Source organism: Chanodichthys erythropterus, chromosome 12 (assembly GCF_024489055.1).
Source record: "Chanodichthys erythropterus isolate Z2021 chromosome 12, ASM2448905v1, whole genome shotgun sequence".
Classification (NCBI taxonomy): Eukaryota; Metazoa; Chordata; class Actinopteri; order Cypriniformes; family Xenocyprididae; genus Chanodichthys; species Chanodichthys erythropterus.
The window spans coordinates 24,759,102-24,775,205 of NC_090232.1; the positions used below are offsets into that span (position 1 = coordinate 24,759,102).

At 43.0% G+C, this 16,104-nt stretch overlaps 1 protein-coding gene across 2 annotated transcripts in view; it reads left to right on the plus strand.

The window, feature by feature from the left end:
• Nucleotides 1-16,104, plus strand: part of LOC137031650 (radixin) — a 572,796-nt gene that overhangs the window by 462,810 nt on the left and 93,882 nt on the right. Inside the window, exons 9-10 of one of the 2 annotated variants that reach the window (XM_067402756.1) lie at nt 7,409-7,539; nt 15,743-15,903. The exons of the other annotated variant lie outside the window; for it this stretch is intronic. Coding sequence (XP_067258857.1) covers nt 7,409-7,539; nt 15,743-15,903 — 292 coding nt within the window. The remainder of the gene's footprint in view (nt 1-7,408; nt 7,540-15,742; nt 15,904-16,104) is intronic. 2 annotated transcript variants of the gene reach the window in all.

A 16,104-nucleotide genomic window follows, 5' to 3' on the forward strand; every position in this document is an offset into this window, starting at 1 on the left:
ACCACCCTTTAGGGTACAATGAAGTAGGGCTGAACCTGACTTCAAATCGGATGGAGGGACCGGCTCGATTGTATCCCTCGCCAGGAGGACAGCAATCTCCACTCGGAGAACAGGAGCAATGTCCAACGACACCCAAGTGAAGTGGACACCCCTGGACGCCGGAGGACACCGGGCGAACTGAATCGCATAGCCGAGTCTGATAGTACGAATGAGCCAGCGGAACGGGCTGGGGGCACTAACCAGGCCTCCAGGCACCGAGCCAGCTGAACCAAACGCACCACAGACGTACCGGGGGTGGGGCAGCGAACCAGAGTACGGGGACCCGACTCGGGCGGCATGGTAGCGGCCCAGAGTGTGATCAGACTCTGCGAGGTAGCAGTGCGTATGGGAGACGGCACACGGGGCGCGGCCCGGTTCTTAGTGGGTACCGCTGGACTCCGGAGAGCCAGCGGCGGAACAGACCAATTCTCCACCCGGCCCTCCTCCGGGGGAGGGAGCGATGCGAGCATCGTCCCCCGAAAGAACCGTTTACGTCAGCTCCAGGTCGCCATATCTCCAGGACCGTCTCCCGCTAGTCAGGTGACTGCGGGTTGAGCGGGCTAGGTTCAAGGCCAGTTTGTGAGATGAGCACATCGAGAAAGCACACTTTGACGACGGCACATCCCAGCAAGACTCGCCAGGGGTGTTTCTGGACCACCATGGTGGACATTGTCTGGCCAGGGGCCTGCGCTATGATTTGCATCCTGCGTAGCTCAACCCCGACTCAGAACTACCCACATGCAATGAGTGCTTTGACCTACCGCAGACTTGCCAGGGGCCAAGACTCATGCAGGGCAGAGGTGGTGTGCCCATAGCACTGCCACCCCACCCTAGGGGGTAGTGAGAGAGAAAAAACTTGTAGTGCAGATTATGACCCTCTTGGCGTTCCATATTAACGCCAAAAAAGGCCACAAACTGCCAAGTTTTTTCATGCACATCCGGGCTAAGCCAGGGGGCGGGGCAAGGCGAGTATGCGTCGCACGACACCCCCAGGGGCCCGGGAAAGCATGGTTGCAAAGTCTGAATCCGATTCGGCATGAGCACGCCACAACCGTGGGACGCTCAGCCTCATCTTCATGTTCAGAGTCCAACAATACTCTCAACACATGCAGAAGCTACCAGCCATGTTGGACAGTGAACGTGGCCGCCCAACTGGACGACACACGGCACCCTGGGCACCGACGTGGCCATGTTGTTTCTAAACATGATCCACCCATGTACATAGTCACAACATGTTTGCGATGCACTAGAGGAGTGGGGGGCCCACGGAGAATGACTCGGCGGGTATTGCCCCACTGTGATCCTCTGGTCACCCAGGCTTATTAACCAAAGTAGCACTTTTCTGATTCAGAAAAATAACTAGATCGGGGAATAAGTGAGGGGACTCCACCTCATTAAAGGCAGCCGAGTCTCGACCGTGCATCTAGAGCGTTGCCGTGGCAACGCGCGCTGTCAGCCAGCAATTCGACGGCGCGCTGAGCGCTCAAGCCCTTACGAGAAAGGCGAGCAAACAACACGCCGACGTGGACATATTTCCATAAGAAAATATGACCACCCACAAACACAGTCTCAGCACGCTAAGCAGACATGAGAGAAAATGATCGTGGCCATCAGAGAGGATAGGAAACGACCGCCTCCAGAAACGCACAGACAGAATGACATCTTGAAAAAGACGCAGTGTCTGTCTGTGAAGCTCTTTTAGAAGGGGAAACTTCAGCTCTTTTGTGTCGAGACACACAGGGAGCGTCACGACGTGTTTAGAAAAACACAGGAGGAACCAGACCAAATCGCAGACCAACCAGTGGAATTACAGCGGAACGCTGGGAAAACAGTAGATGTTTCCACCCGGCTCACTCCAACTCGCGACCTCGCTGCAGGCATCGTCACATCAACACAAGCGCCGAAACTTCTTCAGAGGCTTGAAGTTCTAACAGCCGCAGGACACCAGGTAGGCTCCGAAGCGAAAGACAGAGTGCGATTGCATCTGCCCCCCTTTTTATATCCACCTGTTAGGGGAGGTGCGCATTATGCAAATATCGCACGCCAATTCCATTGGCTTGTTTTAGTTCTCTCGAAGCTGATAGGGGCTCTCTAGTGATATCCCAATTCGTCGGTCACTACTGACGTACGTCGAACGTGACCGACTGAAAGGGAACTAACACCATGCTTCCTAATTATCTCTCCTAAGGGCAGCATGTACAGAGTGAAAAGCAACGGTCCTAGTACTGAGCCTTGTGGTACTCCATATTGAACTTGTGATCGATACGACATCTCTTCATTGACTACTACAGACTGATAACAGTTAGATAAGTAAGATTTGAACCATGCCAAAGCAATTCCACTAATGCCAATATAGTTTTCAAGTCTTTTTAGAAGAATGTTGTGATCGATAGTGCCAAAAGCAGCACTGAGATCTAATAACACTAATAGAGAAATACAGCCACGATTGGATGATAAGAGTAGATCGTTTGTAACTCTAACGAGAGCAGTCTCAGTACTATGGTATGGTCTAAATCCTGACTGGAAATCCTCACAGATTCCATTTCTTTCTAAAAAGGAGCACAGTTGTGTTGAAACTGCCTTTTCTAGTATCTTTGACAGAAAAAGTAGATTCGAGATTGGCCTGTAATTTACTAAATCTCTCGGATCTAGTTGAGGTTTTTTAATAAGAGGTTTAATAATAGCCTGCTTAAAAGTTTTTGGCACATATCCTAGTGTTAAGGATGAATGAATTATATCAAGAAGTGGACCTACGACCTCTGGAAGCATTTCTTTCAGTAGTTTAGTCGGCATTGGGTCAAACATACATGTTGTTGATTTTGATGATTTGATAAGTTTAGATAATTCTTCCTCTCCTATAGCGGCGAATGATTCTAGTTTTACCTCAGGGAGACTACAGTGCACTGTCTGAAGCGAAACTGTAGACGGTTGCATGTTTTAAATTTTCTCTCTAATATTGTCAATCTTGCAAGTAAAGAAGTTCATAAAGTCATTACTGCTGTGCTCTTTGGAAACGTCAGCAGTTGAATCTCTGTTTCAACTGCAAGTGTCCCGGCATGCTGTGGTATTCACAGATGCCTCTGCCACTGGCTGGGGTGCCACGTACAACGGGCATGCAGTGTCAGGGGTTTGGACGGGACCCCATCTGCATTGGCATATCAATTGCCTCGAGTTGCTTGCAGTACGCCTTGCTCTGAGCTGCCTCAAAGCGCAGCTACGGGGAAAGAATGTACTCCGTTGCGTACATCAACCGTCAAGGTGGTCTACGCTTCCGTCGCATGTCACAACTCGCCCGCCATCTCCTCCTGTGGAGTCGGAAGCATCTGAGGTCGCTTCGCCCCATTCATGTTCCCGGTGTGCTCAACCGTGTGGCTGACGAGCTATCACGAGCTGTGCTGCCAGGAGAGTGGCGACTCCACCCCCAGGTGGTCCAGCTGATCTGGAGAGAGTTCGGAGAGGCTCAGGTGGACCTGTTTGCCTCACCAGAAACCTCCCACTGCCAGTTGTTTTACTCCCTGTCCGAGGGAACACTCGGGACAGATGCACTGGCTCTCAGCTGGCCCCGGGGTCTGCGCAAATATGAGTTCCCCCCATTAAGCCTACTTGCACAGACACTGTGCAAAGTAAGGGAGGACGAGGAGCAGGTCCTGCTAGTTGCGCCCTATTGGCCCAATCGGACCTGGTTCCCAGAACTCTCACTCCTCGCGACAGCCCCTCCCTGGCCCATTCCTCTGAGGAAGAACCTGCTTTCTCAGAGATGGGGCACTCTTTGGCACCCACGTCCAGACCTCTGGAAACTCCATGTCTGGTCCCTGGACGGGACGCGGAGGTTCTAGGTGACTTACCCCCTGAGGTACTTAACACCATCACTTCGGCACGTGCACTGTCTACGAGACGTGCTTACGCCTCGAAGTGGAACCTGTTCGTCGAGTGGTGCTCTTCTCGCCGGGAAGACCCCAGAAGATGCTCGATCAGAGTCGTGCTTTCCTTCTTGCAGCAAGCGTTGGAGCGTAGGCTGTCCCCCTCCACCCTCAAAGTCCATACTGCTGCTATCTCCGCTTACTACGACCACAAAGATGGCAAATCTGTTGGTCAGTACGACCTGGTCATCAGGTTCCTTAGGGGGGTGAGATGGTTAACAATCTGAGATCTGAAACCGCGCCAGCCATTTTGCAGGGTTGTTTTTCACATTGCAGCAAAACAGACTTAAAATACTCATTAAAGTCATTTTTTGTCATAGAGACATAAGTAATATATCAATTGAAACTATAGAATATCTTCTTTTATTTGTATACACTCAGAGTAAAAACACAATGTTGTTCTTTTTGTAAAATAAAGAAAACTAACATGATGCGTGATTTCTCCTCTCCCTCTGAACGAAGTCCAATCTGATAGTTCTCAGAAAATGAACTGTAACTTAGTGAATACTAATCACAGAAAAATTAAACTTATGTCTAAAAAAACGATAAGATGTCAGGTTTTAAATCGTGTAAGTCAAATCGAAAACAAACCTTCTGTGTTTATGTAATATGTATGAAAAGAGAGCCATGTCAGAAGTCCGTGATTCAGCTCATTATCCGCTAATGCGGCCACGCCCACGGAAAAGTGTTTATCTGGATGTAAAAGTCATGGTTAGGGAGCTCTAGAAGACATGCAGTTAGTTCCTGTTTTCTTTTCTTCTATAGATACATTTTAGATGAGTTTTTGTTTCTTTAGCGCCCTCCGGCTGCAGTATGAATTGTAAACTCTATTCATGGAATAGCCTCTTCTTTTATATGAATTTGTGGACTAAAAATGCACAGAGAGCGCCCTCCGACTTCAAGGATGAATTAAAAACACCAGCACTCATAGTAATTACAATGAATATTAAATAAATATAACTCCTCTGTGTAGAAAATTGACATAAGCATATGAGAATCCAATATTTCTCCAAATGTGCATGCTTTTAAACTAAAAGCCTATATTCAGACTCTTTGCATCACAGAAATACATTATATTTTAAAGTATAATATAAAACCATTACTTTATATCGTAATAATATTTTTCTGTATGTTTCATATATCATGATGAGCTTGAGACATCACAGAAGGTTTTTTTTTTCATAGCCTACCTGACTGAAATGCCTCATAAATATGCAAGTCATTTCAGCTCATTACTATCCAATTCTTTTGTCTTCTCAGGTGAGAATGGCCCATTTTCAGTGGTGATTCACGCCTCCTCGCATACTGTGTTTCTTGGCAAAAAGTGTCTTACAAAAACTAAATCAATATATTGTTTTATATGAAGGAGTAGGCAGCATAATCTTTACATAATTTTGAAGCTTACTCTAGTTTACAACCTCCAATACCCTAAAGTATTGTAAACACAGATTTACTATACTTTTTTTGGCCTTATTTCAGTGACTTAAGTTTTTTGTTTTTTCAATAACCACGCATAAATGTTATTCCTTCAAAAACACAAACATGTACATACATGTTCCTCACATATTATTGTAGCCTAGTTTGTGCTGAATACAGTGTAATGACACTTTTTCCATTAATATGTTTATGAACAACTGAAAAAAGCACAAATGTCAGAGCATGTCAAAACTTCTCCAGGCCCCAAATCAGCCTCAGACTCCAGAGGGTTAAATCCTCCTTGTCCCCCCTCCATACCCCCTTGTGACCTCACTCTGGTGCTCAGAGCACTTCAGATTGCTCCCTTTGAGCCTTTGCTATCGGCAGACTTAAAGATTCTGTCTATGAAGACTTTGCTGCTGGTGGCATTGGCCTCCATCAAGAGGGTAGGGGACCTGCAGTCATTTTCATTCGACGAATCGTGCCTAGAGTTCTGGCTGGGTAACAGCCACGTGGTACTGAGACCCTGGCCTGGCTGTGTGCCCAAGGTTCCTACCACTCCCTTCAGGGACCAGGTAGTGAGCCTGCAAGCGCTGCCCTCGGAGGAGGCAGACCCAGCCCTGGCTTTGCTCTGTACAGTTCGCACCTTGCGACTGTACATAGACAGAACTCGAAGCTTCAGGACCTCAGACCAGCTCTTTGTCTGTTACGGAGGCCAGCAGGAGGGAAAGGCTGTCTCCAAGCAGAGGATGGCCAACTGTATAGTGGATGCCATCGCCCTGGCTTACCAAGCTCAGGGCGTGCCCTGCCCGCTCAGGTTGCATGCTCACTCCACGAGAGGTGTAGCATCCTCCTGGGCGTGGTGCCTCGTTAACAGACATTTGTAGAGCTCCGGGCTGGGCGACACCTAACACGTTCCTTAGATACTATAGCCTTCGTGTCGAGCCGGTCTCCTCCCATGTTCTCACCTCAGGTCAGAGGCACGGAGAGGCCCCGGCTTAGTGTCTGCTTGCTGCGCTACATGCGTGTTCTATTCTCCAGAGAGTTGACCCTGTTGAGTGTCTGGCGCCAGGCCTATATTCCGTTGTATCCTTGAGAACCGGATTTAGGCTGGGTTCCATATGTGTGACCCTACGGGGATCCCTTATGGGTTTTTTCCACGGTTGCTCCTAGACGAAGCCTGTGTCTTTCCCTCTGGGAGAACCCATCTCTCATCGAGTTGGAGTCACCCCAGTTTTTCCATATGTTGTACAACCTACAAGGCTAGTCCATATGTACTTCTCCATATAACTCCTTCGGGGAAGGATATGGCTTCCGCAGCGTTCCTTATCTGATGTAAGGCTACGCTTTCCCAGTGTTATCCAATAGTCTCACTGAGTGGGTTTGGGAACAACAGTGATCGACCCTCTCTGTGTGAGCCTGGTCCCACCATCCTTAGGCAAGGGGGTTCAGGTGGCTCACAACAGAGCGCTGGAAGAGGGCAGCTCCTGTGGCGCTTTGGTAGGGATTCCTATTCGTCGGTCTGTCCGACGTACGTCGAACATGACCGACTGAATGGGAACGTCTCGGTTACAAAGGTAACCCTCGTTCCCTGAAGGAAGGAGCGGAGACGTACGTCCCGTCGCCACAGGCGTTGTCCTGCTGATGCTGCCGCCTGCTGGGTTCGGCTCCGAAGCGAAAACCTGAAGATGCAACGCACCTGCTGCTCATTATATACCCGTGCTGCGAGGCAAGCAGCTGATGCATATGATTGCATGCCAATGTGCATTGACTCGTTTAGTTACACTCGAAGTAGATTGGCCTCTCTGGCGAGATTCCTATTCGTCGGTCTGTCCGACGTACGTCTCCGTTCCCTCCTTCAGGGAACTAGGGTTACCTTTGTAACCGAGACGTTACATAGTCCTTCAATGGTATGTAACTTTTTTTTTTTTTGTTACATTTTCTCTAAAGCAGTGACTTAAGACATCAGACAGTCATTTTCAGGTTTTGTTGTATAAATTAAATTTGACTCCATCATTCTCTGTCCCCATCAGAGCTCAGCTTGAGAATGAGAAGAAGAAACGAGAGCACGCAGAAAAGGAGAAGGAGAGAATAGAGCGAGAGAAGGATGAGTTAATCGAGAGACTGAGACAGATTGAGGAACAGACGATAAAGGCACAAAAAGGTACAAAAGTATCTGGACTTCACTCATAGTTGATCCCACCTTCTCTTTCCCTCTAATGACAGGAAGTAGAATACCTTACTTTTAGTGGATCTCAAATGGTTTTGCTTCAGGGCTCAAATTTTAAATGTGATGACTAACAAAGTACCAAAATTGTTTATCACACAATAATAAATATGTTTTTTGTTTGTTGTTTGGTTTTTTTTACAGTAAACTGCATAGCAATAGCAATAATTCTGCATTTTAAAAGTTCATAATCCCATTTATTTTCCTCTCCTATGCAATTATTTTTAACTTTTGTAGAAATGTGTTATATTCCAAGCTGAGAACATCTGTATTTCCGAACCTTATGCACACATGTCAGAGGCTAAATTACTTTCTCCACATTAGTGGAAGGTGATACTAACTAAACCTACATCTCTTGCCTCTCATAGGGTTGTCTTCTGAGGAAGGTAATTTTCTTAAACCAGAAAATACCACTTTTGTAGGCATTTTGTAGTACCATGCCAGTGTTTAAAGGTGCCCTAGAATCAAAAATTGAATTTATATTGGCATAGTTAAATAACAAGAGTTCAGTACATGGAAAAGACATACATTGAGTTTCAAACCCCATTGCTTCGTCCTTCTTATATAAATTTAATTTGTTTAAAAGACTTCCGGAAAACACACGGATCTCAACATAACACCGACTGTTACATAACAGTCGGGATCATTAATATGTATGACCCCAATATTTGCATATATGCCAGCCCATGTTCAAGGCATTAGACAAGGAAAGGCAGTATTCACGTCTGGATCTGTGCACAGACAAGGTAAGCCAGCAAGAACAACAGCGAAAAATGGCAGATGGAGCAATAATAACTGACATGATCCATGATAGTGTGGAATTACAAATTTAAGAATCCGTTTAAGATCTGCGGATCTTACATCCTGACCATTTGGCAGGACAAGCTCAAGATACAGCAGTGCTTTTGTCTCTATTATAATATTGTAAAGGTATAGGTGATACTGTCAGACTGATTGGATTAGCACCTATGCATTTGAATGACACAGTTATGCTGATTAGATCATGGCTGGGAAATGTAAGCAATGATCTGATTCCTGTACTGCATTTGCATCCTTTGTCTAGATTGTCCACACCTCTACTCTATGTATCCCTCCCCCTTGAATGTATATGAACTACCAAGTCACTGATTTAGTTAGACTTTGGATGACCACAGCGACGCACAGCGTGTTTCTCAATAAAGTGTAGGGTCTGCACAGTCTCAAGGATGAGCAGGTCCCACCATAAACTGTGTTTAAGCCTCAATTCACGGAACTTTGGTTTGTAAATCTTACATCGATTCCGGCCCGGCAGACACTAATGGATCACAAGACCTTCTTTTTATGACTATTTCGATAAGTCCCAAACCTCTCCTCTGTGACTTCAAAGGAGATGCGAACGCCACGGATCGGGTTTCGAAAGACAGGCCCGAATTCCAAACGGTCATAAAAAGAGAAAATACACGCACGCACCCACAGACACACACACACATACAAAGACTGTATACACAAATATTATACCTGCAAATATGAATGTACCTGCCATTGTAGTGCTCGCTGCATGTATGTGTTACTAGTGTAGAATCGTAGAATTGACTGTAGTAGGTTAGTTTTCATGTTAAACGATAGTAATAGAGTGTAAAGTGTATCTTCTTTATATGACGAGAGACACCTGTCGAGTTTGATCTCTCCGTAAAGCTGTGAATCCGAGCTATTCACTCATGTACGTTACATTTCTGCCAAATGCATCGTTCAATGTTTAATAATACTATGAAGGAAATGCACTGATTCAACATACCATAAATTTATTCGGGAGACAGGACAAAGGAATGTGGAAACCCGCCAAATCGCAACGCTAGCATTGGAGGACGTTATCAAGAAGGCGTTCTGGTCTGTTGTCTTTAAAACACCATGACACGCGTCTTTTGGTGGCACAAGTTTTCTGCACGAGTTCCTGCCGTCAAGACGGCCTCTCTTCTTTATTTTCCGGTCATATTATAACAGTTAAACCTTCGTTTGAAACTTCGCCGAAACAACCTCCGGAAGAAGAAGCAACTATCAAACCGAGCGCTCCGAAACTCCAAGCACCCTGACTAACCTATGCAAGTATAACGTTTTTACGATTTTAAATACTGAGTTTCCTTGCTGGCTCTTAAAGGTGAACTGTTGCAATTTGACCTGCTTTGATCATCTCTTTCGTTTCTGCCTTTCCCTCTACTTTGTATGTATTTGTATTTACTTGTGTCCATTTAGCCGTATAACCTGTGTATTACCCGTTTCGTATATTAAACTCATTATATCCATGCTTTTTGTTCACTTGCTCATTTTAGCAACAACCGAGTCACTTTAACGTTCTGATTCTAATATCCTTGCTCTATATTTGAAGGCTATGATAGAAAGTTAGTCTCCCGGCCCGAGAATAACATTTCTGTCGTGATAATCTGTGGATAATTTTCCGTTTCGGTGGACGAACTGATAGTTTTCCACATAATTATTCAACCAGAACTAATCATATATGTGATTGATTATATTTCGTTGTAGTTAATTCACCATATATGTTTAATTCCCCGTTGGGTCGATATATGAGCGTCATAAAGCTTTCTGAATTATGATATTCATATTTCATCCATAAATTGATTAATAACTGTACATCGCTACAAAAGAGTAACTTCTGCTTCAAGAGATCCCAAAGTCTCCTGGTCTATGCTTCTGAGATTTCCAACAGTTTTGGTGCCGTGACCCGGATAGAGCTTCTCACTTCAATCCAGATTGGAACTTCAAGCACAACAGAGATCTGATCCAAAAGAAGATCCAGGCTGAATTTTCCTGTACACCCAAGGGTTGGTGAGTGATACTCTATCCAAAAGAACCATTAAGACCAGTTGTTATCCTCTGCGCCGTCCGAGAAGAGTTAACAGACAGCTGTAGGGTTTGGTTAACTAAGTTATCCTCTAAAAATGTTCTTTTAGAGATGAAGTTTATCCTCTGTTTAGGCAGGGAAGTTTAGCATCACATGCTAATAATTAGGTATCCTCTGTTCAGGCAGGGAAGAATTAGTGTAAAGTGCTAATAATTTGTGTTGTCCTCTGTTTTATCAGGGAAGGTGGTGTGTTAACAGAATAGCCATCCTCTACTTTGCTAGAGAAGAAGGTTCATCCTCTGTTAATTCAGGGAAGGTTACAACTGCTAAAGTGTGTTAGCAAGTTGGTTCTACTCTGCTCACCAGAGAAGGTTGAATACATTACGATGTGTATTAACTAGGTTAACCTCTTCTCTGTCAGGGAAGTGTTGAAGTGTATTGTTGTACCAGAAAGACATTACACAATGTTGAGAAAGAACGCTAGACTTATTCCAACAACTGAGAAAGGCGGACTAGCTACTCCTTTATGGACAGATAGTGAGTTCAAATCAGTGTTAGGAAAACACATGGACTCAATAGTGACTGAGTCAGTCAGATTGGATTTGACAAAAAAATTTGGGATTCATCCAGAAAAAGTTTGGTCCATTGAAGAATGCAAAAAGGTACTTGGTGCTTGTATTCAGAAGAAAAATATGAAGGGCATTATCTGCTGCCACAAAGAATTTACTCTATCCATTGCACAAGAACAAATCCAACATATTGCTAAGTTAGAAGAGCAGAACAAACAGTTGCACACTAGAGTGTCTCGTCTCACTCAGAAGTTGGGCCTTAAAGCCTCAACCAAATGTGACTCAAAAGACCAACAGTCAGATGAAAGCTATCCTGACTTACAGTCTTTCTGTAGACTAGAGGGCAATAGCAATACTGGATTCATGGATAAAGATGTAAATGCAGTTGAAGTGTGTGGAGCGAGACAAAAGGCTCAGAGTAGGGCAAAAGGGGTTGACACAGTTCCATCTGTAACCCCCATACTGCAGTTACAAGCAGTCAGTACCTCTATAGGTCCTGAAGACATAGAAAGAATTGCTGAGAATTTGCCATCAGTGCATAGAAATTTTTCTGAGTTTAGGACAGAGTTGTCCAGAAAAATGAAGCTCTATGATATGTCCCTAGCTGAAGTCACACAGCTAATGTCACAAATCCTGAAAGAGTCAGAATTCAATGATTTTGAAAGTGCTGTAAATAATTCTGAGTTTCAGCATTCCAGCAAAGGTGAATTGAGAGAAGGAGTTCTGAGAGTGTTACAGAACCTTGTTGGACCAAAGGTAGACTGGTCAAAGATCACTAGTTGTGTACAGAAGAAGGATGAAACTGTAAGTGAGTACACTGAAAGATTTTGTCAGTCAGCGGCAGCATACAGTGGAATAGTTGACACTCCAGAGAAGGTGTTAGAGGATAATGGACCACTGGTCCGCATGTGGTTTGATGGGCTTTCATCAGAATACAGAAATGCATTGCCTTTCTTAGACCTCACATGGTCCAATGGAACCCTGCAAAACAACTTGGATAGGTTAGCTATTTGGGAAAGAGACTCAGATGTCAAGACTAGAGTAAAGATTGCAGCAGCATCCTTTAAGGTCAACACAGAGAATCGACAGAAACGTAAATCTCCTAAGAGAGAAGGCAGATGTCATTACTGTGGTAAACCTGGACATTGGATGAAAGAGTGTAGGAAAAACAAAAAGACATTAAAAGAAATGAACAGCTTTACTCAGCTCCTACTCAGTCTACTTGCTACACTGAAACTGCCCCTCCCCTCTTCTCCAAACTCTTGGAGCAGCAGCTTGCTGAAATGCTAACCATTTGGGCTGTGAGTGCTTAATTTCCCCAGTCATTTACAAGAAAGCTGAAAGACTCATTCTGAACAAAAGAAAGTTGACTATCACTTCCACCATTTGGGGACACAGGTTAAGTACACTCACAGCCTTAAATGTTATGCTACAGCACACTCCATTCACTTATCCATCCTCTATGGGTTATGATGTCTGCTATGACTGATGTTTCAATGGAAGATGGAGATGTAGCACAGTAAAGTTTGCAAACTAACTACAGGGAGAGAATAGGACACACAGACCAGTGAGGAGCCCAGGGAAGAACCGAAGTGCATAAGGCATCGGGGGCTAAACCCTGTGGTGAAGACTTCCTCATAGGTTTCCCCCTCTCTCAGTTTATCCCCACCTTACTGGTCTATAGGTGTCAAATTGATTAAGACTAGGTTAAGAAAAAGAAGAACAAAACCACTATACGATCACTAGAAGTTTATGATGATCAGAGTTAGACAGAAAAACTATACGATCATCAGAGGTTTAACGTACTAAAGTCTATGCATGAATACTGCTGGTCTGCTTTTTCTTTGTTTTCTTGTGTGCAGGTATGTGTATATGCCATGATGTCTCAAGCAGCACCTGGTGTAAAGCATCACCTCAGATATCCATGAACAACCTTCATGATGACTGAGTTATCTGAGCAACTCGGAGTTGCACAACGACAAAGAATCATCTTGGGACAAACATGGAAATGGACTCTACAGGGAACAGACTCCACAGCTATTCAGGCGCCATGGACTTTTAGGACTTCCACGCTTATGCTACATGGTTTTCTGTGTCATCATGTAGTTAATACAACATGTTACCACCCTGCGTTGTATATGCGTGTCAACAGTATACGCAAGTTAAAGAACAACACTTATGTAAATGTTGAATACGACACATAATAAGATGTATGTGCCTGTAGCTGTTACAAGTTGCATGACTGGAAGATGGAACTTATGTTAACGAACATATGTTATAGAAGGGATTTAAGAATGTTTAAATTTGTATTATGTGAGAGTTATTAGAACTCTCAAAGGGGGAACTGTGGAATTACAAATTTAAGAATCTGTTTAAGATCTGCGGATCTTACATCCTGACCATTTGGCAGGACAAGCTCAAGATACAACAGTGCTTTTGTCTCTATGATAATGTAAAGGTATAGGTGATACTGTCAGACTGATTGGATTAGCACCTATGCATTTGAATGACACAGTTATGCTGATTAGATCATGGGAAATGTAAGCAATGATCTGATTCCTGTACTGCATTTGCATCCTTTGTTTAGATTGTCCACACCTCTACTCTGTGTATCCCTCCCCCTTGAATGTATATGAACTACCAAGTCACTGATTTAGTTAGATTTTGGATGACCACAGCGACGCACAGCGTGTTTCTCAATAAAGAGTAACTTCTGCTTCAAGAGATCCCAAAGTCTCCTGGTCTATGCTTCTGAGATTTCCAACAATAGCATGATATTTTTAGTGATATTTTTAAATTGTCTTTCTAAATGTTTCATTAGCATGTTGCTAATGTACTGTTAGATGTGGTTAAAGTTACCATTGTTTCTTACTGTATTCACGGAGACAAGAGCCGTCGTTATTTTCATTTTTAAACATATGCAGTCCGTATAATGCATAAACACAACTTCATTCTTTATTAATCTCTCCAACAGTGTAGAATTAGCCGTTAGCCAAAGAGCATAGCCTCAAACTCATACAGAATCAAACGTAAACATCAAAATAAATACTTTACTCACATAATTTGAAGCATGCATACAGCATGCATGACGAACATCTTGTAAAGATCCATTTGAGGGTTATATTAGCTGTGTGAACTTTGTAAATGCACTGTAATATAGTCGAGAGCTCATGTGGCATGGAGCATGCCATTTAAAGGGGCGGCACTGCCAAAATCAGTGTATAGTTAATGATGCCCCAAAATAGGCAGTTAAAAAAATTAATTAAAACAAAATCTATGGGGTATTTTGAGCTGAAACTTCACAGACACATTGAGGAGACACCTTAGACTTATATTACAATCTTGTGAAAAAGCATTCTTGGGCACCTTTAAGATTTTTCATGTTGCCTATTGATGTTGTCCTCATAGATTTCCCGCTCAGTGTACTGATGTAGATTTATTCATCTCAAGATTATGATAATAATTTTGGAGAATAAAGAGAGGTGTGAAGATGAGGTGAAATAATGCTAATTTCTGCTACATTCTGATTAATCTATCCAAGTATGTGTTATACTCTATGGGGCGGTTTCCCAGACAGAGATTAAGCCTAGTCCCAGAATAAAATGGCCCTTTAAACCAGATTAACAGAAATCTGTACACTTTATTTAAACAATTTATTTTGATTTAACACCATTGTTTTTGTTTAAAATGTGATTGCATCATGTTAAATTAACTTGAAATGGTTACTAGAACTCACCTGATGGTTTTTATTTTGAAATAACATGTTTCAGTCAAGTAACCCAATCAAACAGGACTTTCACTTCCCATCATGCTTTGCACAGGGCTGAATTGGGAGAGTAAATGTTGAAAAAGTGTTATTTTATGCACTTTTCAGAAAGATGACTATATGGATGGACTTCTTACTGTTTAATATTCTATTATGTAAAAGTTTTTGTTATATTAATGTTTTTTGGAGATTACCTTTGTAGTGAAGTGTTGAGTTTGAGCTTGGGTTGAGGACCTGCTAACAAGAACTGCCTTCTTTTTATAATGAAGCAACCACTATGATAATGCTTTGGATCAAACCAGTATCATTTCTAGACTGCCAACACCGATTATCACGTGTAAATAGTTATGTTTAGTTTTTTGCTATGTAAAGACAGAACGAAAGCATTAATAATCATAGGATTATTTTTATATATATATATATATATATATATATATTTTTTTTTTTTTTTTTTTTTTCATCTTTTTAAATAGAATTCATTACAAACATATTTCCAGTCATTTCTTTTTTTTTTTCACAGCTGATGTTTTTTGTCTCTTGTTTTAGTAAAGATTTTTTTTTTTGTCTTTTTCTGCTGCCATTGTTTTCCTTGGATTTGCTTCTCAGTTCCATGCAATTTTAAGCTTTTCTTGGTTCATTCCATGTTTTACAGGCAACCTCTCTCATGCCAATTCAGGGGTGCGTTTCCCGAAAGCATCGTTGGTGAACCATGGTCGTAAGTCCCATTGAACTCTATTGGTAACGACGGAACTTGCGACCATAGTTCGCTTTGGGAAACGCACCCCAGATTAGCACAGTTGATTTTAAATTAATCTAGTTTATTTTAATTCAGGACTCCATAGTCCTGTACTTAATCTGTGTTTCAGAAAGCCATGTTTTAAACCATGATGAACTATTCTAGATTAAGGCCTATCCTGGCTTAATTTAAACCCTGTCCGGGAAACCGGCCCTATGTCTGTGTTTGTCTAGAGCTGGAGGAGCAAACACGCAGAGCTCTAGAGCATGAACAGGAGCGAAAGAAAGCAAAGGAGGAGGCAGAGAGGCTGGAGAAAGAGAAACAGGCGGCTGAGGAAGCCAAAGCAGTACTGACCAAACAGGCAGCTGACCAGATGAAGAACCAGGAACAACTGGTATGTATTTCTACTTGGGCATGGTTACATGAACAATTAAGAAAGGTTTGTGGGGATCTTTGAGCTGCAACAAGTAATTAATAAAATAGTTAATAAAAATAAATGTTTTTGTTTGTTTGTTAATTAACCTTATTATCAAAATAATTCTATAATACTATATTGTCAGTGGCCAACAAATGAACTGGCTTGGTTAGCTGCTTC